The sequence below is a fragment of the Paroedura picta genome, chromosome 2 (assembly GCF_049243985.1).
Source record: "Paroedura picta isolate Pp20150507F chromosome 2, Ppicta_v3.0, whole genome shotgun sequence".
Lineage (NCBI taxonomy): Eukaryota > Metazoa > Chordata > Lepidosauria > Squamata > Gekkonidae > Paroedura > Paroedura picta.
The window spans coordinates 58411887-58437617 of NC_135370.1; the positions used below are offsets into that span (position 1 = coordinate 58411887).

General features: G+C 42.9%; 1 protein-coding gene across 14 annotated transcripts in view; it reads left to right on the forward strand.

The window, feature by feature from the left end:
• The window catches only part of NCKAP5 (NCK associated protein 5), a 768088-nt gene that overhangs the window by 228623 nt on the left and 513734 nt on the right, over positions 1-25731 (forward strand). For 13 of the 14 annotated variants that reach the window (XM_077320257.1, XM_077320242.1, XM_077320245.1 and 10 more), the window contains one exon: positions 11305-11378. The exons of the other annotated variant lie outside the window; for it this stretch is intronic. In XM_077320257.1, the coding sequence (XP_077176372.1) occupies positions 11305-11378 (74 nt within the window). The remainder of the gene's footprint in view (positions 1-11304; positions 11379-25731) is intronic. 14 annotated transcript variants of the gene reach the window in all.

Here is a 25731-nt window from a genome sequence, read left to right on the forward strand (position 1 = left end):
TATACTATACTACATGTTTCCCATCCCATCTCACAGTGTGTATTGGATCTACATCACAAAATATAGAACTATAATTCTTTTTTTCCCCCAGCTTTTCACTTTCCTTAGCATCTTGAAACAGAATTTGCAGCATGCTGTTATGGATCTGGCGAAGGACATTCACGTTGCCTGTTCTTTCAGATTTAGTCCCAGTTCACCCACAACACGTATTAAAAGCATTCGATGCTCGCATACCCTGCAGATAAACTCATATGAGATTTAGAGTTATTTTTGTTTCTCCACGTATGTGTATCTAAACACAAATGTGTAGTCTTCCTGTCTAACCATAATTGTACCACAATGGTGCTTAGAAAATGAATGTGCATTGACAAGCACTGCTGGCTACTGCAAAGCAGATGCTACTTCGAAACCTGTCTTAACAAGCCCCGTTCTCCTGCAGAAAATGTTTGTGGCTTGATCAGGGTGCACTGTCAGGCAAGAGAAAGAAAGGCAAAGTGATGGCAGGAAACAATGAAAGCAAGATGCCTTTCAGCTGTCTCTCTCAAGGGGTAAAAAAATGTGTTGGCATGTCTGCAGACAAGGGAGCTCCCAGCCGTGCTCTCCTCTTGGCCTCTCATTGCTAATCTTTCACGTCTGTGTCTTTATGACAGGTCACAATGTACAGGAGCTACTGTATATAGCTCTGGGGAATGATTTTCTAAGTCAGCAGTGTTTTTATAAAGAGAGTCTAGGCAACTGAATAGGAGACCTGGGAGTGAGGAATTTTTATGGGTTTTTCTTTCCCGCTAGCCCAGTCATTGGATGGTGCTTAAAGGTGGAATGTTCTCCCTAATATTTATCAGAAGTGTAAACAACTTGTTATTGAAATGGAGGCCTGCACTGATGGCCACCATCTTCATGAAGGTTTAATGAAATACATCTGCACTAGGGACTTGCTGGCTTCTGATAGCTCCCCATGCTGCTTTTTATATACTAACTAGTACCTACATTTGTCTGAGAATGATGGTGGATATGTAGAGGGGAAAGCAAGCAGTCCAAAACTGTTAAGGTCTTTGTTGGGTTTCTCTTTCAGGCCAATATGCCACTGTCAAGTAAAGTCTACTGTGCAATAACAGGTGATTATAAGCCTGAAATCTCTCCTGGGGAAAATAAGGAAAAGAAATTTAGACAACAAAGACCTTAAGCACTATGGTATTGACTGTGACACAGAGGTCTGCATCCTTTTAATATAAAAGAACTATGGTATGTCAGACTTCAGAGCAAGAGATCAACAGAGACCCCATTGGCATACCTTAAACTGCCCAACTTAATGTTATGGATAATTTACATGTTGATTTAATACCTAACAGTTCCACAGCTCAGAAACTGAGTCTTGGATTGGCAGAATACATTAATATTCTTTTTAATCCATTAAACTTTTGCAAGAACCTTTTCCAAATATGAAGCAGTGCAAATTGTTGGGCTAAAGACTGCTTTCTGAAAACTGGGATAAATGTGCAGTGTTGCCTAAATGCCAACATGAGAAACATCAGAAAAAGCTATGCAATAGCTTTATCTAGTAGTTCCCATAAATACTTCCCCTTAACTTCTCCTGTCCTAAGTGATCAGTCAAATTCATGAGTCAAATGCAAGTACCGTATGCTGCAGAGGATACTTCCTTCCAACCAGATTGAATGTATTTTGTTTGACTTGTATTTTTGTAAGGGTGATCCAGAAATGATACTCTTTTACCTGTCTGTGTTCTTAGTTAGCTAATGATTAAACTGTAGTTTGGAGCCAGAAAATCAGCACTCTCATATGAACAAATAAAGTTAGCTTTTAACAGGTTAGTCTGCCGGTCCATCAAACTCAGTATCAGCTCCTATAACTGGCTTTGGTTCTCCAAACATTCAACTAACAATACAAGGGGATGGACCTTTCCCTTCAACTCCAGTATCAGAATAAATTGTGTAAGTATCACAAACATGTTAAAACTTGAGCTCTATGCTCCACCGTTACCAACTAGCTAATGCTCCCCGGCCCTAAAGAAGTCCACTATTGCCTCGGCCAGGGCCAGAGCCTTCTCTGCTCTGGCCCCCACCTGGTGGAATGGGCTCCTATTCTATAGGAGGCTAATTAATCAGGCATTCCTCTTAGATCCATATATTTTGATTGGAAGCATCATGAAAATAACTATGGAGTGTAGTCCTAACAGCAATTAAATATAGTTAAAAGGTAAAGGTGTCCCTTGTGCAAGCATGGAGTCATGTCTGACCCTTGGGGTGACGCCCTCCAGCTGGGTACTCATTTTACCGACCTCGGAAGGATGGAAGGCTGAGTCAACCTTGAGCCAGCTGCTGGGATTGAACTCCCAGCCTCATGGGCAGAGCTTTCAGACTGCATGTCTGCTGCCTTACCACTCTGCGCCACAAGAGGCTCTTTAATATAGTTAATGAATCGTCAAAGGCTTTCAGATCTGGAGTCAACTGGCTGCTTTGGGTTTTCTGAGCTGCATGGTCATGGTCAGATAGTTTTACACCAATTTAGTGTCAATAGAAAAGCAATCTGAAAAATCAATAAAACCTGGCTACCATCCCTGAAAGAGCCTCTTGTGGCGCAGAGTGGTAAGGCAGCCGTCTGAAAGCTTTGCCCATAAGGCTGGGAGTTCAATCCCAGCAGCCGGCTCAAGGTTGACTCAGCCTTCCATCCTTCCGAGGTCGGTAAAATGAGTATCCAGCTTGCTGGGGGGTAAACGGTCATGACTGGGGAAGGCACTGGCAAACCACCCCGGATTGAGTCTGCCATGAAAACGCTAGAGGGCGTCACCCCAAGGGTCAGACATGACTCGGTGCTTGCACAGGGGATACCTTTACCTTTACCTTTACCATCCCTGAAAAAAACCAGAATAAAAAAACATGGGACTCTAAAACACCTCCCAACAGTTCATCAGATAAGATAGGCAGCAGCTTGGCTTACACACTTTCTAATGAACTTCACTCGACACAGGGAAAGTACTTCCTGATGGACTACATAATGAACTCCAACCAGACACAGGAATAGCACTTCTTAATTTCAATTCACTTCCTGGGAGACTCCCAGATAAGACAGGAATATGATGTGTAACTCCTCTCCCCGAGAAGTAAATAAAATACCCAGCAGCTGTTCACACACTCCATACTTTGACATGGAGCGATTCTCAACTTGCCATGTCCTACCTCTGAAGATGCCAGCCACAATTACTGGTGAAACATCAGGGACTAAAACTACCAGACCACGTCTACACAGCCAAGAAAACCCACTACATCCAAATGTGGTTAAATCCAGCTGACTTTAATAAGATGCATATGTACAACTGTATGTGGGGCTGTACTTTTTAGATACACCAAAGCCAAAAGCATATCCTGAATACCTTATTAATATTTTAGGTATATTTCAGCATCCCAGAGATATTCAGGATTTTTGGAAATCTGAACCCCCTCCCAGATATATTCAGGATTTTCCAGGAAAACTTTTTTAAAAATTTGCTTGTTTCTGTGACTGAGTGTGTGATGGACAGCACTTTGAAAGCCAGGCTCCAGGTGCTAAAGTGACAGAGAACAAGCAAGTAAATGATTACATTCTTCACTAAGGGAGAGAGCTTGAGAGAGAGGCTGCTCCAAGTGCTCCATCTGGCCAGCAAGAACTGTGAGAGAGGTAATATTAGAGCTGTATTGCTGAGTCAATTCAGATTCTGACAGAATCTGCATCTAGAGAAAATCTTTCTTGCCTTAGCTCAGAAACAACTACTCTAATGAGAATTTAGTCAGAGAGAAAACAGTCTTGACTAAAAGGCTGAAAGCAGTTCTGCACAGTTAGAAGAACTGGGATTGGATTTGGCAGAGGGATTTGAGCTGTGTTATGAGACTCCCAATTCAGACCTAAGAAAAGGGAAACAATCTTCTAGGGAGAGAAGGATCCCTGACCAGTTAGAAAGGGGAAATGAGGTATGAGGATTTCTCTGGGCTGGCATGGACAAGAATTTTCTTTAGACAAGTGAAAAGTTAGAGGGAAACTAGTATTTCTAAGGAAGGGAGTTTGGGTACTAGCAGAGGGTGCCAACCTTCAAAGAAAACCAGGGGAGTTTAAAGGAATCAAAGGAAATATAGCAGTGTTTGAGAGTCTTCTAAGGAGACACCCCAATAGCTATGCTGCACATTTGGTCCCTCTACTGCAACATAGCCAGAAGAGCTACGGGCCCTGCAGGATTTGTCAGCTTTCCGCGGGGCCTGCAAGACGGAGCTCTTCCACCAGGCATATGGTTGAGGCCAGAGCGGTTCCTGGCATTGGCAGCTGTGGGTCTCTAGCTGAAACCAACTAAGTTCCTTGCTTCCAGATAGAGAGTGATGGACCCATGCTGAATGGGGGAAGGGGAGTGGGTTTTATATATATATATATATATATATATATATATATATATATATATATATATATATATATATATATATATATATATATATATATATATATATCCACCATCTTAATATTGTGTTCTAATTATGTTTTAATGGGTGATTTTACATGATTTTATTGTAGTCATGGAATGGATTTTGTAACCAACTGCAAGACATTTGAGAACAACAATGAATGAATGAATGAATGAATGAATATGAAGTCTCTGTATAGATTCCCCCATTGACTATAGAATGTAGCCAATTTTTTTTGGGGGGGGGATTCCCAAAATACAATACTGGTATTGGAATTCAGGAATATCGTGAATATTTTTCAGGTTCAAAATACCTGAATCAAAAAAGATTGATTTTTTTTTTGTGCTCTCCCCTATTGAAGACTTGGGTGCTATGGTAATTTGAAGTACTCAGAATAATCATGCTTACTTCTAAATAGATCTTCTGAGGACTGCTCCCATAAAGTATTAACTCACATAGTTTTAGGGAAATAATTTTAGGAAAGGGTTTCCAGACAAAAGTCTGCAGCAGCTGAAGTGAAACCCAGCTGACTTTTATGAAAACAGCTGGCTTTCAGAAAATGAGCTGGTAAATCACTTCTAATCACTTTAGCTAAGTTTTAATAGAAAATGTGTGCTGAGGCTTAAACAATTTAGAGCAATTAAGACATCTTCCTAAACTATTTTTAAAGCAACTATTGTTGGTTTTGAGTGTTTTGTTTTTAATTTCCTGATCATTGCCCTTGGACTCTTGCCAGTTTTTCATTGATAAAATGTCAGAATATATCATCTGCTTTTGTCAGTTAATATAATCACTGACAAAACTCCAAAACAGAAGAGAAGGAGAAGAATAATAAACAAGTCAAGAGATCATTCTGGCTTTTTGCTGTGGCTGTCATAGACAGTTATATGATGAGCTTCTAATTTAAGTCAGACACATAGCTTTCATATGATAATTTGGTGTTCACTATTATCTGTAACTTTTGTCTACATAATATGAGGCTACAAGTGCAGTATTGAAGGCAGAGCAGAAATTTAGAATATGAGTTTGTATGCGTCGCATTCCTTGTGATTTATTTATAGTTTCCTGGATGAGTAATGCCGTATATTTGAGAGTTCATTCAAGTCCTTAATGTACCTTTTTTCCAAAGACATGAAAAATATACATTCTAGTCATGGATATACATATTAAAAAATATCCCTGGAGGTTGTTGAAAAGCCTTGAAAACTTATCCAACAGAACAATGATGAAATAAATAGCTGTAGTTTACAACAATGGTGGAGCCCCAAAGTTTTCTTAATCAAAAACTTAACTTCAGGTTAGAGACTCCAAGGCCTTCACAAAGGTATAGCTCATTCCATACATGAAATCATACTTGCACTCTGATGGTGTTTCTTGTTTCTATCACAAACCATTTACCATAACTTCATGGAGCCATATTGTCTGGATCACAAGATTATTCTTATTAGATCGTGACAATCATCCTTATTATTATTATTACCCACCACTCCCAGACAAAATAACACATTATCTAACAGCTCCCACTGATAGCCAGGATGGCTAGAGCGGGGTATGACACCTAATCATGTCAAAAGACCGACGTGGGAGCATGTCTTCCAGGAGGGAGCCCCAAATGGTCTTCTACTAGCACTTGCCTTGACCTCAACCATAGACCTGGCAGAAAAGCTCCGTTTTGCAGCCCCTGCGGAAAGTCAAAAGGTCTCCCAGGGCCTGCAGTTTCTCCGGGAGCTTGTTCCACCAGGTAGGAGCCAGGACCGAAAAGGACCTGGCCTTGGTTGAGGCCAGGCGTAGGGTGACAAGTGGTCCCTCAGATACGTGGGTTTACTTGTTTTCTTTCTTTAAAAAAAATTACAGCATGCTGTTCAACCTATGGGCATCCAAAGCAGCATTTGATCATATTCTCCTTGGAAAGAAGTCAAAGCTTTAACACAAAAGAGAGAGATGTAGCTCTCATATGTCCCTGATAAAGTGTTTATCAAACTTTACGTCTGTTGCCTGTTATTGGATCTTAGTTGTAATAATAGTTATTAAATGATCTGCCCCTCACATCACAGCTGTTTTATGGCGACTCCATAAGATTTTTCAATACCAAGGATGTTAAGAAGTGGTTTGTCATTCCCTGCATCTGTGTAGCAACTCTGGTCTTCTTTGGTAGTTTCCTATTCAAATACTAACCAGGACCAACCCTTTTTTGAGCTCCTAAAAACTGATGAGATTAGGCTAGGCTGGGTTATCCAGGTCAGTAAGAAATGGGAGTAATAGTAGTAGTAATATTAGTAGTTATAGTAACAAATAATTGGGAGAAAGGGACAGAGAAAGGGTCCTGAGTAAGAACTAGTGATAACCAACTATGAGAATGTGGAAATGAATGCAGCCTTACAAAGATAAGCAAAAAAGTGACATAGCAACTACCTAGAATATACAGTTGAACTAGATAAGCTATTGAGAGATTTCTTAATGAATCCTGTGTTATGGAGGTTAGAGTGTCAATCTAAGACATGGGACACTTGTGTATTAAACCCCAGTCTGCCATGGAAGCTTGTTGTTTGACCTTGGGCCAGTCACATTTTGTCAGTGTAATCTACCTCATTGGGTTGTTGGGAAGAAAAGTGGAGGAGCTGCTTTCATTCACTGTTGAGAAAGGTGAGGTATAAATCTTCTGAGCAACTTTTATTGCTAAATAGATAGGTGTGCCCTCTGGTTCAGTTTGGGGCTGTACCATGCTGCTTTCTGACATCAAGTGTGCCCTGATAGATGGAGATGTTCTCCAGCTGTTTTCTGAATATTGCAGTTTTTAGTGTCAGATTTGTATAAGTCTAAACTTTGATAGAGGGACGGAACCTTTTGTTCTGTCTTAAGGTCATTGTTGACTCATGTTGGCCTATTAAGCCAGTGGATGAACTAATGTTGGCTATTGTTATTATGTCTTGTAATAACAGTACCTGAGTGTATGTGGGGATAAAATTGGCATATAGGGTTGCTTCAGGATCTGATACCTGGATTTGTGTGATTGTTAATGCTTCTAAATTTTTTTCCTGGACATTCGTTTTTTTTGTGATGTTTTTAGCAAGAAATGTAAGTTATAACATAACATAAAATGATGAACTGTACACACCGATGATATGCCTGCCCTACGTTTGGCTGCCACAGTTGCCTCTTTGCTTCTGCTGGAGCCTTGGAACACTGCCTGCATTCTCTGTGGAGGCTGCAGCATGGCCCCTTCACCACTACTGGGGGCTGGGAGGACCCCCTGCCTCCTTTGTCAACTTCTCACTGCTACTAGGGGCCAACTAGGGGCTGACTCATTCGCTCCTCTTCCATCAGCCTCCACATGGCACTAGGAACTCTGCCAACCTTCCCGTGCTATGCCCACAGCCCTCCTGGCTTCTAGGAGAGGTGATCGTGTGCTCACCCCATGCCCTCCTTGCTCTCCTTACCTCTGGGACAGGCAGTGGGAGCCCAGGTGTGGTTCACCCTGGCCCTGCTGCCCATGCTGCCCTCTTGGCCTTGGGAAGTCATGAAAAACTTACCTGTACACTCCATGGTCCCTGCCCTCCAGGATTCTGGTATAGGTGGTGGAATGCTGAGTTTGCCCTCTGCCCTGCTGCCTGCCCTGCCTTCCTGGACTTCAGCAGGCATCAGGAGGCCAGCAGTGAGTTCTCTCTCCATCCCCCAACTACCTTCTCATGCTGACAGCTGGCAGGGTAGTCTGTGGCTCCTAGCCCACTTTTTAATTTGATTTTGCTGGTGAATCCTCCTCCCCAGTCCCTCCTGCACTGGCCAGAAGAGCTTGCAGGAAGGGGGCTATTTTAGCCTTTCTACATGGCGCCCTCCACCCTGTCCTCCCATGGCAAGTGATGGGGAAGCATCTGCAGCTCCTAGGCCACTTTAAAAGCAGCCTAGAAGCTGGAAGCAGCATCCCCCCCAACTCTCACCACTGGAACGTGGGAAGAACAGGGTGGGAGGTGCACAGCTTCGAAGGCCACTTTAAACGTGGCCTGGGAGCTGCCATCTACGCCAGCCAGTGGCCTTTGGAGTGGCGTCTTCCACCTTGTTCTCCCCATAGCGAGTGCTGGCGGACCCCCAGTGGTCACCGTGGCAGCAGGCAGAGAGCAGGGTTGAAGGTGGTGCTGCTTTAAACATGCCCTGGGAGCTGCCAGCCACCCTACCCCCAGTGCCTGTGCTCGCCACAGAGAGACAAGGGTAGGAAACGCGGCATGAACCCTGGTGGCTCCTAGCCTGCTTTTAAAATGCAGTACACCATGCCACCCTCTGCCCACTCCCATGGTGACTGTTGGGGGGGGGACTTCTTGCCCACTTTTAAAGTGGGCTTTGCCCCTTAGTATAAAATATAAATTCTGCTACCTTTCAGTTAACACTAAACTAGTTGAGTCACTAGTTATTTTATTATTTTCCTTTATTATTAATTCGTTTTTTTTAAAGGTTATATCATTATTCATAGTTGCATCTCGTTGTAGAGCTAAATGGGATTGAATCCCTGAGTTACTGGATCAGTGTTTACAATTAACAATCTCTATAAAACTCAATTTGGCCTCTATCAATTCTTTCAAAAATTAATTACAAAACTATTTCCTAATGGAAGTGGAATCTTACTAAAAATTCATTTTCAAGGAATTTTATAATGCTGCAATACATAATGTTTTCCCCATAATTATGATATAATTCAATTTATAGGAAAACTTTTAATTGCGATATTGGTTTCTGGCAGTAGTCACTGTAGCAATTTTATTAGGACAGTAAAATAAGCACTAGGGGGTTAAACACGTGCTACAATTCAGTATTTTTCAAATGACAGAAAACTTTATCATCATACTATTCTATTTTATTTGGAATATCTGGTTCAACCTGTGCCATGTCATTACCCAAATGGGCAGTAAAGAACATAAAGTTATCACAGGCTGATTCATAACTCAGTAAATTATTGTGATTATAGTATTTGGAGATCAGTCCTAAGTAAGTCTACCCTGAATCATAGGTCTATTCAATGAACTATACTTCCAGGAAAGTATTCTTAGGTTTAAAGAAGAATGCATGGGCATTTGTAGACATACTTCTCTGCATTCACTTTTGATTGGTGTCTCTACTTTTGTAGCTCTTGTTTCAGAATCTGTTTCAAATTGAGACTTCACCAGAGGACCCTTGAAAATTGCTGCTGGGAAAATAAAAGGCCTTCACAGTTGATGAAATATTATAGCTGTGCTCTTGTAACATATACCTTCATGCTAAAAAAAACACGTAGCAAAGCTGCACAAACTTATACTCTTCAGTTATGAGAAGAAATCATTCAGCAAACCATATAAAACCCAAACTGATTACTCACCCACTATCTGATTGGCCCTCATCCAGGAATGGCCTGCCCAGATAGTTTAGACCCAGGAGTCAGCCCTCAGCCAGGAAGGCCTTAACAAGGGGTCAGTTATCCACCTCCAAACTCCTGCTGGTTTCAGAAGTTTGCTAGCTGCAAGAGATGCCAGACTTGGAGCATGCCCTGCTGCCCGAAGTTACCATCACCTCCTGGCCTCTTTGAACTTGGAGGAGTGGGGAGTGGGGGCAGCCGCTGCAAGCCTTTTGTAGCTGGGGGGCTGCAGAAGGCCCAGAAACGGCTCCCTGCTGGCCGTCTGGGATCCAGGGTGCCGAGGAAATGCCTTTGCCCTGGTAATGCTTACTCATGAGTAAGTGATGGCCCTCACTGGTCCACCCTGGTAGTTTAGCCCCAATCAGGATGCAGCCCCCAGCCAGGAAGGGCTTTCTACCTCCAGCTTCCTGCTGGTTTCAGAAGTTTGCTGGCTGGAAGAGGAGCCGGCCTCAGAGCATGCCCAGCTGCCAGTAAGTTGCCATGGCCTCTTTCAACTCAGAGAACATGGGGGGGGGGGGAGCAGGGCCAGCCTCTGCTTGACGTCTGGAGGTGGGGGGCTGCAGGAGGCCCAGAAACAGCTCCCTTGCTGGTCCTCTGGGACCCAGGCTGCCCAGGAAATGCCTCTGCCATGGAAATCATGTGAGTAAGTCATGTGGGGTTTGCAATTTACAGTCTAGGGAGTTGGTGTCTCTAGTCCAATTCCAGGAGATTTCCAGGCTGCAGCTGGAGGTTGGTGACCCCTGGGTTAGGAATGTTCCTTGATGTCCAAGGGTGGGCAGGAGCTTTGCATTGTAGCCAGCCCGCAGGAAGCTGACAGTGTAGGTGTGCATCCTAGCACTCGTTGTATTCCTGGGTACAAAGGGCTATGCCTCTAGTTGCTGAATGAAGACTTGCCATTATATTATATGCAATTCTACACTCACATACCCACTCAATCAATAATGAAACTCTGACAAATGCCCAATGTGTGCAAGAAGATATTGTCAATGGGGTGAAACTTTTGTCTTTTGGTGAGCACAGAAAACCTCACAGAACCACTGTCAACCCTCATGTATCAAGGAACTTTATTTCATAATGTTGCTCTCCCTAGGCTATTTTTAAAGCCTAAAAATTACTAATAGTCATTTATCTATGACTTTGTTTTCAATATAACTTCAAAAATGACAAACAAGAATCATTTGAGATTAGTAGAAATCATTATTCTGCCTGTTGAACTTTAGTAAGTACATATTCTCTGTTTAAGGTATACACAATTATTTACTAAAACCATCATCACACAAGAAAGGACTGAATTTCTGTCAACTGAACACAAGACTGAAGTTCTATCAGCTGAAGTTCTAAAATAAGAAATTGCATTTGCAATACTACAAAATTACAATAGGAAATGACATATGTATCATACACCGTGATTTAAAAATTAATAAAACCCCATTGTATCAGTTAACACTCACATGTGCTCATGGATACGTTCTTTTCCCCCCATAGGAATATACGACCTTAAATAAATACATTGACCATTTACTGATTCAGCTGGAAGAACAACGCTGGAATGTATGGAAGTAAGTGTCATGTATACTGTATATGGAAACTTACATAATTTTTTCTCATATCAGATATATGGCAAGTATTTAAATTTGCAAATTTGTGTAAACCTTACATAGTAATGTATATATGTTAATACTCAGGTTTCACATAAAAAACGTACAACTGATTATGTGGAGCTATGAACTCGGAGAGTACAAAGCTAATATGCCATACTATCCAAGGGAAAAAACAATTTGCTTATAATGATATGATGAATCCTCTGTTGATTTAATTAATGTACCCACAGTTTTCTCTCAAGAGATGTTGTAAAGCACAGGAACTATGTTGGGAATGATTGACTGGGCTACGGGAGATGGGAATTAATTAGTGTTTTGAATAGTAAGATGGAAGATTCTGAATTATACCTGCCTGTAAATGACTCCTTCCATCTATAAACGTCTCCCTCAATGTACAAGGTAGGCCGATGTAGGTGATTACTGTGCAGTGTACACAGTGTTTGTCGTCGCAGCATTCAGTTAAGAGAGTATCCTTTGCTTAGATTTATTTCAATTAGGATTACCAACCTCCAGGTGACATCCGGGGTTTTGTGCTTATTATACCAGCTCCCCTGGGGAAAATGGCTGCTTTGGAGGATGGACTGTATGGTGTTATCTTACCCTGCCCCAAATCTTGCCCATTCCCAGCTCCGCCACCAAAGTTGCCAGATAGTTCCCGACCCAGAGCTGGCAACCCTAACTTAGAGCCTCCCAAATACCTTATATTCTGCATTGGGGTTTAAAACTGTTTGACTAGAAGGGCAAAGGGCTGTCCCCTCAACACTTTGTCCTTCTGCAGTGAATTTGGTCAGGAAAGCCCTGTGACTTCTGCCTTCCCAGGTCACCCACACTGGTTGCACATTTTCCCGTACACCTTCGCAACAATAACAAAAAATGGATGTTAACTTTTTTTTAAAAAGCTGGAAATTCAGCATGAAGGTGTGTCCCTTTTCAATTGGCTTCTGGTTCAAAATGATTAATGAGTAAGGATGTTTCTTGCAGAATCTTGTCTGTTGCTTTGAGGCTATTTTCTGAGAGCTGCCTTCGCAGGTTGTCGTCATTTATTTATTTATTTGGATTTTTACACCGTCCTTTCTTTACAGCTCATGTTGCTACATGTGTTTTGAAAATGGGCTATCCAATGTGTGGTCTGTAGCAATGAGAAGGAGAGGGCTTGTGGGATCCTTGAAAATGTTTTTTTTTTCTCAAAGTGGGGATACTTGGGTTGTTAAAGTTTGATAATTATTCTTTTTTGTACTTATTACATATTTCTGTTGGTGGCATAAATGTGATATGTCAGCATCTCCAAAGCGTTTAAAATATTTCGCCAATGGCATCTAGACTTTGTTCAGGATCCAAACAAGATTGGATGGTTTGATTAAAAAACAAAATCCACATGATCACGTGAGTGGTGATCACTTAAAACACCCTTCTAAGCCCACTGATTTCCTTGGCTCAGGGGTGGCACTTCTATGTGCTTGGATGGTGTTCTGTGAAAACCCTTAGCTAATCTGTTTTTGTCTTTTCCAGAAAGTGACATTTAATGCCAGAGTGTAAATGTTACAGAGGAGAGGAATGCATAGGGTAAATCTACTTTATGCTATGTCACATAAGAGTTTACACACATTCTATCTCTGTTTCGTAAATCTTTTTGCACCTCTGCCTATTCTACAGCTGCCATCTATTAATGGATAAAAATTGTTAGGTTCAAACATAACATTGAAGCAGGATGAGGGCAAGTATAAATGACTTGCCATCCTAGTAAGAGCAGAAAATAGATCTCCCCCCCGCCCCCCGCCCCCCGCCCCCCGCCCCCCGCCATGTGATTTAAAAACTAGAACTTGTGGGCTCAAAGAGACTTAAGCTTCAGATATGAAAACAGCTTATCTCTTGCAAATTCCCCTGTGTAAGTTACACTATAAAACAACAAGAGAAAGTGACAGTTCTCCCAGCATGGCCTGATTTGCTTCATGGTCTGAAGTGTTTCAGTTGCTGTACATTTGTAGGGAAAATCCTCAAAGATTATTTTCCTCTTGTATTGAGCGTCTAATTTGCAAGCACTCATTAACTTGTGATGCTTACTATTAAATGTGAGGTCTCTAGAGCAGCCTTAAAATCAAACATGGCCAAGACTCATCTTGGCTGACTGTTGATACAGTGGAGGGCAGCTGGAAGCGTATGTGACTGCCCAACAGCCTGTCTGTGATGCGCGCTATATTAAGGCAGCACGTGTGCATCAGCTGGCAGGGTGGGACCCATGGAGAGCAGCTTCCCTCCCACCTGCCCTTTGTTAATTGAAAAACATCCTTGTTACAGTGTCTGAGGTAGATGTTCCTATGGTTAATGATTTGTCACAGCTGTGGGTTTGCGTGGGATGGAGCCTATTGGCAGGGTTCAGGGCCTCCATATGAGGTGGAATGTAAATGAGCATGGCTGAGCTGGTGGGGTGGCCAGTGGCTCATTGCCTGGCGGACAACCAACTAAGGTTTGCACCCAATTGACTCCCCCTCACAGGTCACTTCCCTTAGGGGCAGACTCCAGTAGGCAAGGGGATCTGCTTTCCCAACGGGGAACGGTGTAGATCGCCAAGGTGCCTCTAGATTCCATGAGTTGTGGTGCTGTCTGCTGACTGCTAGGTCGGGCTCCCTCTCCCATGCTGTGCCAAACTTCCTCTGGGGAGGTAATAAAAAGCTGCGGCCTTGTTTATACCCAACAATTGGTGTGTCACATCTTATGGTGTGACACATCCAAAATGCCCTCCTGCAAGTCAACAGTGTATGAAATCAATTATATTTTTTAGGGAACAAAACCTGCTGTCAAGTAATTGTATGACTAATGGCTGATTCTGCTATCCATTAATAGCAAATTCTAGTTTATATTTATGGTTACTTGTTTTGTTATTTTAAAGGGAACTGATTCAGTTTCCATTACATTCTTTAGTTTCTTATAATTTGTTGTCAGCAAGTTCAAGTTGGTGTAGTTGTTAAGAGCTGCAGCTTCTAATCTGGCAAGCTGGGTTTGATTCCTAGCAACTCCTCCACATGCAGCCAGCTAGGTGACCTTGGGCTCTTCACAGCCCTGATATATTTACAATATAATTACAAATTCAATGGAAGTATAAAAGCAGTTTTTATGAGCCAGGAGTTGTATATTTCTCATTTGCCCTATTGCTCATGACTATATAAAATATTTGAATGTCTGTTTCATCATTCAGAATTTTAAAAGTTATAGAAAGGGGGGTTAAGTGCAAAGAAAAACCCACTGAAAAAGTGTAAGATCTATATTTGACCTTGTGTTCATATAATCAGTACAGGGGGGCTACATTTTCAATTTGTCTGTAGACTGTTTTCCATCTCTTAAAGGCATATGTCCAGTCAGCTTTGTCATGTCAACCAGTCTTAGTCGTTTCTTGAGTTTTGGGGAATAGTGTTCACACCATTTTCATGCTTATTTTTTTTACCACAGTATATTTATTTATGTTTATTTATTTATTATAGGACTTATATGCTGTACCTCCTGGCCAGCCAGCTCGGGGTGCTTCACAACAACTAAAAATACAGTTTAAAACTGCATATAAACTATAAAACTACATAACTACCATACTGACTAATAATGTTTACTTCAAATAGTTTTATCCCGATGTTTGAAGAAAGTGTTGTGAATGTAGGTGTTTTTTTTTAAAACCTTTAGCTTTGAAATTTTAGAGAGGTCTGAGATTTGTGGAGGACCATGGGAATAGCTGATGCTATCCAAGGGCAACACTAGATTGTCTACACTCAGACAGATGTCCTAATAAATCAGTGTGGACCACTTCTCAGACTTCATTATGCCCATGATTTGTGGCTGCCACAATTTTAACCTATTGGGTCATTGGGTACTGAACCTGACACTGAACGATAGCCCCCCAGTTTACTCTAGGCTAGCTAATAAAACAGACAGACACAAATTCTGAACATTTAGTTCCTTCAGCATTACTCACAGCTTGGACTGATTTATAACAACCAGGCCGAGACAGAGGAGACTAAAAGTGATATCATGATGCTCATGCAGAATGTCTGTTACAACATGTAGAACAGCATGCTAGAAGGGGCTTAACTGAATGTGGGGAAAGGAAATCTCTCTCCCCCCTTCTCATTTTACAGAGCTTGATAGATTCTGCTTTCTTCATGTGGCAGAGCCATCTGTTCTGGAACATGAAAATTTATTGCTACCATTATACTCCCTGGAGGACTGGTTATGGTTAGCTCATGTTTCATAACATTTTGCACAAATATAAAAAAATCAAAAGACTGTACTTCAAGCCCCTTCTCCCAGGATTTCATAAAGATGGGGCAGAACCATCTCTCAGCAATCTATTCAAATCCAACCACTACCATTTTTCCTCTATTTTCCCCTAATACTTTATCAGGATAGGTATTATGGAATGTATGAGGCTGGTGTTAAAATAGCAGTTTGTAATCCTCAAGTCTGGATGATTTTGATGCATGATCTATTCTTGTTATTGATTTTTGTTTTTAAAACATCATACTTTGGATATTTTGGTGCTCTGTTTGGTAACTTGGAAAACATTTTAACATGCAGACAGGCTTCAGTTTTAATCCTGCATTAGCTTCAGGATATATAATTGATATTACAAGAACAGGCATCTCTCTGTCTTTCTGTATAATGAGAGTCAATGAGACAGGATTATTTGAGCTGTCTGCCTGGTGGCCTCCTTTAATCTTTTTTTTTTTGCCACTTAGGGACTTTGCACGTGGTATGAGTAGTTAGTTCTAATGCCAGGCAAGGTCTAGACAAGTTCTGGAACTACATATAGCAAAGGCTTACATATTTTGACAATGTATTTACCTATGGCAACTGACTAATGTCCATGGAAAGTCAGACAGATTGGATTCCAGAGGTTACACTGATGTTCGTTGTCTATACCACATCCTTAGCATCTATTTTCTGTTGTGGTAAGACTTGAGATTTATCAGCATGAGAAATTCTGCAAACTCAGCTCTCTTGGACATTGAAAACTTCCATCATTTTTGTGATGGATCCATTCCCTTAATCTACAATTCCAAAAGACCCTCATCTGAGGTTGATTCATTTCTTGTTTTCCAGACTGTGAGGAAGAACAAACATGCTTTCAAAATGACAGTATTCAGATCTCATGGGAGAAGGTCTATGCAGGTGCTCTTTTTAGATCTGTTTCCCCAAACAGCATGAACAGTGGTATCAGATTGGAAGCTGTTTGACAGGGCAGCTGACACAGTTGCTTCTCAGTGCCATCTCTTCCCTTCCAGTAGGAAACTGTCCCCTTGATCTACCAGGGATCTAGTGTTTATGAAGAATTTAAGGCAGCCTTTCTCAACGTTTTTTACCATTGAGAAACTTCTGAAACATTTTTCAGGCTTCGAGAAACCCCAGAAGTGGCGTAATCTTGCAGAATATGGTTGGGAAGCATAGCTGTGTACACGCTCACCTGGGACCCCTTCCCCTCCCACCCCTCCATGCCCTTCATTGGCCATTTTGAGAGGATTGAATTGACATGGCCATATATGATAATATCACTTGACAAATGTTTAACAAATTAAAAAAATATATAAACAATTAACTCCCACCCGTTTGGGAAACCTTTCCAGGTCCATCAAAGAAACCTCAGGGTTTCATGAAACTCTTTGCCGCTGTGTTCCCTAGGAGCTCCCTAGGAGGTGTTACAACTTGTGGTCCCAAGAGAGGCGCATACCTCCTCAGGATCCCACAGGCCATCTGTCCTTCCTGTCCAGGTTGCCTTGCTTGCAACCAGCCACCTCTTTTAAAGAGGTCCAATTTGGGGGAGTTTGATACCCCTGATCAAACTCCCCCCCCCAAAAAAAGACTTCCTACCCATGCCAAAAACCACCACAAGAACACAGCCCTTTGCATGGGCTGGCTCACAGCAACACACTCTGGAGCCCCAACCAGGTAAGTGAAGTGGCCCATACCCCATACAGCCAAGAATCAAGACCCCACTCAGAGAGGTGAACTCATGTCCATTTGGTACAGAACTTCAATTGCACAATCAATATCTACGTGATGAACCACTGAACCCCCCCCCCCCGGTTGATCACCATCCTGGCCACCAACCTTCCTGACCATCTAACTTTTGCAACAGAATGTGCACCTTTCCTTGCCTGCTGTTCAATCATTCTGAACCATATACCTTGTACACCAGGAAGCTGATGCTCCAGGACTTCGAGGTCATTGGCAATATGTTTTACTAATTGTATGCCCTTTGTGGCTTGCAAGTCATTGCCCCCGAAGGGCACAACTATAGCAGCCAGAGCTCCAAATCGATGTCCTTCCTTGGCAACCAAGTCCAGAAGTGCAGGCCATCTTAGTCCTCGGTGCCCAAACTATCGCATGACGATCCGATCTTTCAAGACAAGATGAACTCCCCATCCGAAAAATGCCACATACCGGCTTGCCCAAAAAACATAACTGTGGCCAAATATCAGCACTGGGAACGTGGTGAGCCCTGAAACGAGTCACATGTTAATGTTTGGCATCAAGTGCAGATACTTGTTATAAGCCGTCAACTTCCAATGACCCAGCCCCATGACTTGATGAGGGGAAACTCCAGCCCTAAAAGCTTGGCTAGCTGCCCCAAAACAGAAATAATAGGTACCATAATGCTTGGTGTCCAGGCTCACCTGATGCAGGCAAGCCTGCAGAACTGCTGTAAATTTATAACAGGAAAAATTCATGCCGTCTCCATGCATGTGGGGCTCTGCAAAGGACAAGGGCAACCTACTGGAGACCTAGGTAGAACCAACTGGGTTCCCCATCCAGCTAGATCAGTTTTGGATTTCCATATGCAGATACCAGACACATCCCTGGAAACCCAAACCAAAGATTCCCCACGTGGATTTTTGTGAGGATGCAAGGAACTCATTGTTCCAAAGGGCTCCAAAAAAATGCAACCATGAAGGTTGCCTGAGCTAGCCAAACCTCAAAGCCATTAACACATACCACCTGCAGCTGATCTACCAGCTGAGACAGGATATGAAGCGTGATAGGCCTCCTGGCATCTGTCCTGTTTGGATCTGATCACCTCCAACCCTCAACTGCCTGTGGGCCCTACTGGCCCTGTCTCCTGTGACCTTGGAGCTAAGGAGCCCACCCTGATTTTCGGAATAATTAGCTGATGAAGGCCCGTGGCTGGCCTCCACATGAAAGTTGATGCCCTTCTGCCGCCTCCTGTCATGTCTAGGGTGGGGGAGACAGCTTGGTTTAGTGGTTAGGAGTGCGGACTTCTAACCTGGCGAGACAGGTTTGATTCTGCACTCCCCCACATGCAGCCAGCTGGGTGACCTTGGGCTCGCCATAGCACTGATAAAGCTGTTCTGACCGAGCAGTAATATCAGGGCTCTCTCAGCCTCACCTACCTCATAAGGTGTCTGTTGTGGAGAGAGGAAAGAGAAGGCGACTGTAAGCCACTTTGAGACTCCTGCTGGCAGAGAAAAGTGGCATATAAGAACCAACTCTGCTTCTTCTGGCTTCCCCAGTATAGTGGACGCCCAATTATCCTGGGCACGCATGGCATTAACCCCCTTGGGAGCCTGGCTGTCACGTTCACTGGAGCCCCCGCCCCCTGTAGATGAATCTCCTGACCCCACGCTGACTGCCGGTGCAGCCCTAGAGGCTTCCCACAGCCACTTGCTGGGTACTATCCTGTCTCCCTGACACTGAAAAGCCCCCATCTGTTTACTAAATAAAGAGGCAGGCGGGATGTGTGAGTGTATGCATGTGGGTAAGGGGGGAGCTACACAACCCTAAATTGCTCCTTCCTGACATGTGGCAATGGCCGGATCAGGCCATGCGCGTCATTCCTGGAGCAGGCAAGCTGGTAGGCCTCTCTTTCCTTTTTTTTTTTTTTAACTAGGCCCGATCAGCTCTGCTCCATCAGCTGTCCTGCTGTGAAGCTTGTCTGCCTCAGGGGAAGAGGCTGGGTCTGCACACGTGGCACCCTTTATAGAGCACCACAAGCCCCGCTCCCTTTTCCTGGCACTGTAAGATGCAGCATCCCGTCCCCTCCCCTCGCCACAGAGGCAGTGTAGGAGCGCACCTTCGTGTCATCAATGGGTGGCATTAGGTTAGTCTCTGTCACTTTTATTGTGCCATGGACTCCTTTAAACTCTAAAGAGACTTCAGAAGAAAGCCTGAAACAGCTGGTTTGAGAACTCTCCAGAAATTGAACCAACTTAGTTTGGCCACGAATTGTACTGCATTTTTGAGGTTTGTGCTCATCCTTAGTTGATTATATTAAGAAGCATTCAGCCTTACAAACGCTCATCTGTACTCTAAAGTGGTAGAGCGCAGGCGCAAGGAGATCATTAGCTGCTTCCATCACTAAGCCTTAGACACGAGCTATAAGAAATCATGAATAGTTCACTGAAATCTATGGCAAAATGCAAATTGATTACATTTCAAAGTACACTGACTACTCTGTTTTCAAATCTTTTCATGCCCTTGGGCAGCTTATTATTTTGCTTTCGCTTGTAATACAACAGAGCATTACTGCCCCAAACATATACGTTGTGGCTAATAGCCAGTAATGTTCATCTTATCCATATGTTTATCTAATCCCCTCTAGAAGCTGTGCTTGTAACTGTCAACCTGTCAGGAAGCTGTTGGCAGTGAATTCCATGTATTACTTGGGTTTCCTGCTTCTTACTTCCAATAGTGATTTCAGCTGCAGTGAACTACTTTTCTTGTTCACTGAGATGATCCAATTTCTGATTGGATATTACTGTCAGTTACTGTGCGGGTCATCAATCCCTGGGCCGTGAGCTGTGAAAGCCTTGGCAGCGGGCTGCGTGGGCCGCGCCTCCCTCTCCCTGCCCCCCCGCAGCGAGAAGCTCGCCATGCCGCAAGCAAATCGGCTGCCAAAACAGCTGATTAGCTCGTGGCCCGCCAAAGGGAGGCGTGGCCACTGCCACGCCAGCGGGCACAAAAGCGCATGCACCTGCTGAGGGCACAAATGCGTGTGCATGGTAGTTTCGCAAGTGCATGCGCGGAACTGTCGCACATGCACATTTGTACCCCTGGGGCGTGAATGCACATGCATGCACAGTTGCACAGAACTGCCACGCATGTGTGGCGCTCCCAGGCCGCCCTTTCTCCCCACCCCTCCTACCAGTCTGCAACCGGGAAAAGATTGCGGGCCACTGATTTACTAGATAAATCTGAGTGAACAATAACTGAAATCAAGTACAGGGTAGTTTATGTATACAGTCTTAGACCCGAATACAAAGGATAAGAAATCAAGTAAAAAACATTCAGTGTTGATAGGAGAAAGATCAAGCTTACTATAGTTATTGATGCTATGCTTGAACAGAAAATTCTTTGTGCTTGGGCTTCTGGAGTTTTGGCCTTACCGTTGGACCTCCTGGTGGTACCAGTTATTTATTTATTTTTTTGTTTTTGCTATTATGTGACACAGATGTTGGACTAGATAGGCAATTGGCCTGATTCAACATAGATTATGTTCTTCAATTGGCGGAGGGGAATGTCCAGTACTAAGAGAAACCAGAAGCCAAGTTTATCTTGAGCACAGTAAAACACTTCCTATTTATTTCCTTATTTATGCCCCACTTTTCTCCCCAATGGGGACCCAAAGGAGTTTACATTGTTCTCCTTTTTCCAATTTATCCTCACAATAACCCTTTGAGGTAGGTTAGACTGAGACTATGGAATTGTCTAAAGTCACCTGGTAAGCTTCCATGGCCCAAGTGGTGATTTGAACCTGGCTCTTCCAGATAGTAGTCAGATACTCTTAGCCACTACACCAATCCGACTGCAAGTAACTGAAGGGAGAACAATGTTCACAGAAGCAGCATGATGTGAATTCTTGACAAAGGCAAGAGCAGTGGAAAGCCTGGAAAAGATTTTAGACTAAAACAGTTGCTTAAAAAATTGACAGGCACTGGTACCGATCTCCCCGAGGCATTGTATGTGCTGCTATTAGAGGTTTTAGCTACAGTAGATTATTGAGCATGGCATTACCCTGCCTTCTCTGAAAACTAGAAATCCAGCAGAACCTGAAAGATAAATAGGAGCACAAAATGAAACTTGGACATAGTTGGACAAAATGAAACTTGGAGGCAAGGACAGAAGACATTTGCACATTCAGCAAGTTTCAGATTCAAAGTTTAGACTCTAGAGGCCACATTACAAGCCACCATCAAATCTGTCTTAGACTATATCATTAACATGTAGGGTAAGACATGCTTACAAACATGGCGATGCCTGGTAAGAGCCAGGACGATGTAGTGGATTGGACTAGAATCTGGGTGATACATTTTAGGTAATCACATACTCTGAGCCTAACTTTCTTCACAAGGTTGTTGTGATGCTAAAAATGGAAGGATGGGAGAATGATATTGTAAGCCACTTTGAATCCTCATTGGGAAGAAAGATGGTGGCTGAATAGTAAATTACTATGGAAGGGGAACAGACGAAAGCATTTTAAAAATATATTTCCATAGGCCAGAATTTCTGAAAAAAACTGATATGTATCTGATGAAATTATTAGTACGTCTTTATAACCCAGAATTTACTGCTTGCAAAGAAAGGATTGTCAAGCTTTAAACAGGTTGCTTTGTCCTGTAATCATAAACCTCCCCTGGGAGAACTTAATTGGTCACAAGCAAAATTACTTTGTAAGAATTCTTCATGGTAAAAAGAGATTAAAATAACAACTGTGATTAGTTTTAAACTGCTTGCCGAATAACAGACTAATCTTCTGGGAGTACGAGGCGTAGCAAGCAAATGGTAAAAGCTACATACTTCTAGCCATTAGAGCTATGTGTCCAGGGGAGGGGGAGCAGGGCTATTCTGAATACAGCTGTAAGTGCATGCAATACACAGATTTAAAAATAAATTGTTTTTCCCCCTGTGAAGGAATCTTTCAAGTATAACCAGACATAGAACTGTCAGGATAGGTATAGGTTAAATAGAAAGTCCTGTGACTGGGCAGGAAGAGTCCAGGTGAGGAAGCACATCTACCCAAAATTAATGGGGTGCAGCTGTCAATATCTCACTCCACCAGAAACCTAGCTGTGATCTTTGATGCCTCCCTCTCTATGGAGGCACAGGTCATGAGAGTAGCAAGGCAGGTTTTCTACCACAGCGGTAGTCAACCTGTGGTCCTCCAGATGTTCATGGACTACAATTCCCATGTCCCCTGCCAGCATTTGCTGGCAGGGGCTCATGAGAATTGTAGTCCATGAACATCTGGAGGACCACAGGTTGACTACCCCTGTTCTACCATCTCTGCCAAATCAAACTACTAGCACCCTACTTGGCCCCAGAACTGTAGAAATCACTTCCCTTGGATGGATGCTATAGATCAGTGGTCCCCAACCTTTTTATCACCGGGGTCCACTCAGCACTTGACAATTTTACTGAGGTCCGGTGGGGGGGGGCATCGTTTACTCCTCTACTCTCAACCACTGCCCTAACGCTCTCTGATCGCTATGGTAATGTTTAAACATCCATTCAAAATAAGATACAGACATGCCACAACAATGAACATAAGGAACATTTTATTTCTGTGGAAATTTTAACTCATGACAATGACAAATCAATGGGAACCCTGAGCTTGTTTCTCTGCAACGAGATAGTCCCATCTGGGAGTGATGGGAGACAATGACACCCAAAGTGTGTTGTAAAGGGCCGGGGGGGATGAAGTAAAGGGCGGGGGGGAGAAGGCGTCCTTCGGGGCCCATCTCCAATGAGTCGACGGACCACATGTGGTCCACGGCCCACAGGTTGGGGATCGCTACTGTAGATGATGGACTTTATAGCATTCTACCCCACTGACAACTGTACCTCCATGACCTCCCACCAGTGGCCAAGAGGGACCTGGCAATCCTAACATTCAGAATCAAGGAGCATGCCACCTTCACAAAGCTGGATCCAAAGAACCATATTCAGAACTGATCTTTCCACCATTGTTCATGTTGTCAGCCATTCAGTTGAGTCGAGCTCATGATGATACCATAGCACAGTTGTCGCCATGATCCCATACTGCTTCCCTCAGCCCTGCAATGTTCTGGCTGGTGTCCTTCCTGACCATGTCCAACCACTGTGCTCTTTGTCAGTGTGGTTTCCTTATTCCTAACATAATTTCTTTGTCCATTGAGTTGGATCACATGATATAGCCAAAGTAAGGGAGCCAGAGTTGTGTGATTTTGCCTACCAATGATATATAAGACTTTATGCATTGTAGTATTTCCTTGTTTATGACTTCTGTCCATGGAACCTGAAGAAGCCTTCTCCAGCATCACAGTTCAAATTAATCAATTCTTTTCTTGTCCAATTTTTTCATCGTCCAACTTTCACAGTCATAAGTGGCTATTGGAAATATGCTAATTAACTAATCTATATTTGGTAGTCAGGCTTATGTCCTTGCTTTTCCGTGTTCAGTTCAAGCTGATCAGTGCTGAACAACCCAGAGCAATCGATGTTTCATTTCCATACTGCAGTTACCACTCATGTCAATTTGTGATAAAAAAAAAAATAATTCTTGAATGCATTCAATCTCTTCACCATCAGTTGTTGTGATGTGTCTGTTTTTTTGTAGTGGCCATTATTTTTGTCTTTTTAGTGTTAAAAAAAAGCCGAATTCCTTCCTTACTTCATTGACCTTTGTAATAACCTGCTCTAGGCCATCATTAGTTTCTGACAGGAGGATAGTGTCCTCAGCATACCAAAGATTATTTATATTCCTTCCTCCAATCTCTATTCCAGTGTTTGATTCTTTGAGTTCAGTCTCTCTCACAATGATCTCAGCATGCAAGTTAAACAAGGAGGGGGAAAGAATACAACCTTGGCGCACTCCTTTCTCCATTTTGAACCACTTAGTTTCACCAAATGGTGTAAATACAATGGCTTCTTTGTTTTCATAGAGCAACTGCATCAGTTTGATGAAATGCATTGGCACTCCCCAAATTTTGCAGGGCTTCCCACAATTTGTTGGGATCCACACAATCAAAAGCTTGCTTGTAGTCAATAAAGCAGTTGTAGATGTCCTTCTGATATTCCCATGATTTTTCCAAAATCCAGCACAGGTTTGCTATGTGATCACGAGTGCCATGCCCCAATGGAAAGCTAGCTTGAACATCTGGTAATTCTCTTTCAGTGATTGTATGCATTGTTGTCTGAAAACTAGAAAATGTGGCTAAAATGAAAAAAAAATTAATTTCAATACCAATAAATGTAAAGTTCTTCATTTAGTTAGGAAAAATCATATGTATCACTATAGTATGGGCGAGACTTGTCTTGGCAGTAGTATGTGTGAAAAGGATCTTGGGGGTCTTAGTAGATCATACACTGAACATGAGTAAGCAGTGTCACTCGGTAACTAAAAGGCAAATGGAATTTTTGGCTGTATTGAAAGAAATATAGTGTCCAGATCACATGAGGTAATGGTACCACTTTACTCTGCTCGTCGTAAGAAGAATGGTTTAAGGGCCTTGGTCTGTTTAGCCTGGAGAGAAGACAACTAAGAGGTGATAACAACTACTTAAAGGGCTGTCATAGAGAAGATGGAACAGAGTTGTTTTCTGTTGCTGCCGATGGTCAGACCAACACCAATGGGTTGAAATTAATTCAAAAGAATTTTTAGCTAAACATCCGGAAGAATTTCCTGAAAGAGCGCCTCCTCAGTGGGACAGGCTTCCTCGTGCAGTGGTGGGTTTTCCTTATTTGGAAGTTTTAATGCAGAGGCTAGATATACTGATTTTATTAACTTTAGGCAGATCGTGGCTGGGTGGGCAGTAAGGGATGTTCCCATTTGTCTCTTGTGGCCCTTTCTTGCATACCCAGGGAATTGCTAATCACCACTGTGGGATGGTAGGTGAATTCCCTCCAGGCCAGGTTGGATTCTGGAGATTTTGGGGGGTGGGATAGGGATCAATTGGACATGAAATTGGGATCACTGTGGGTATGAAGGTAGTTGTGAGTTCTTGCATTGTACGGGGGGGGGGGGGGTTGGACTAGATGGCCCTGGAGATCCTTTCCTACTCTTTGATTTTTTGATTTTGAACAGGATCTTACTGGCATGAGAAATGAGGGCTATTGTATGGTAATTGGAACAGTTTTTTTCAGTCACCCTTTTTTGGTAGTGCGATGAACACAGATAATTTCCACACCTCTGGCCAGTTTCCGCCATTACATTACTAAAAACCTGCCCTTGAAAATTGGTAGAACTTTTCAAGAGAACCTCTGGATGCAGCCCCTTGCTTCTGGTCAACTCTGAAGGTGAAGGAACACTTAGCAAGGTTTCTACAAAAAATAATGT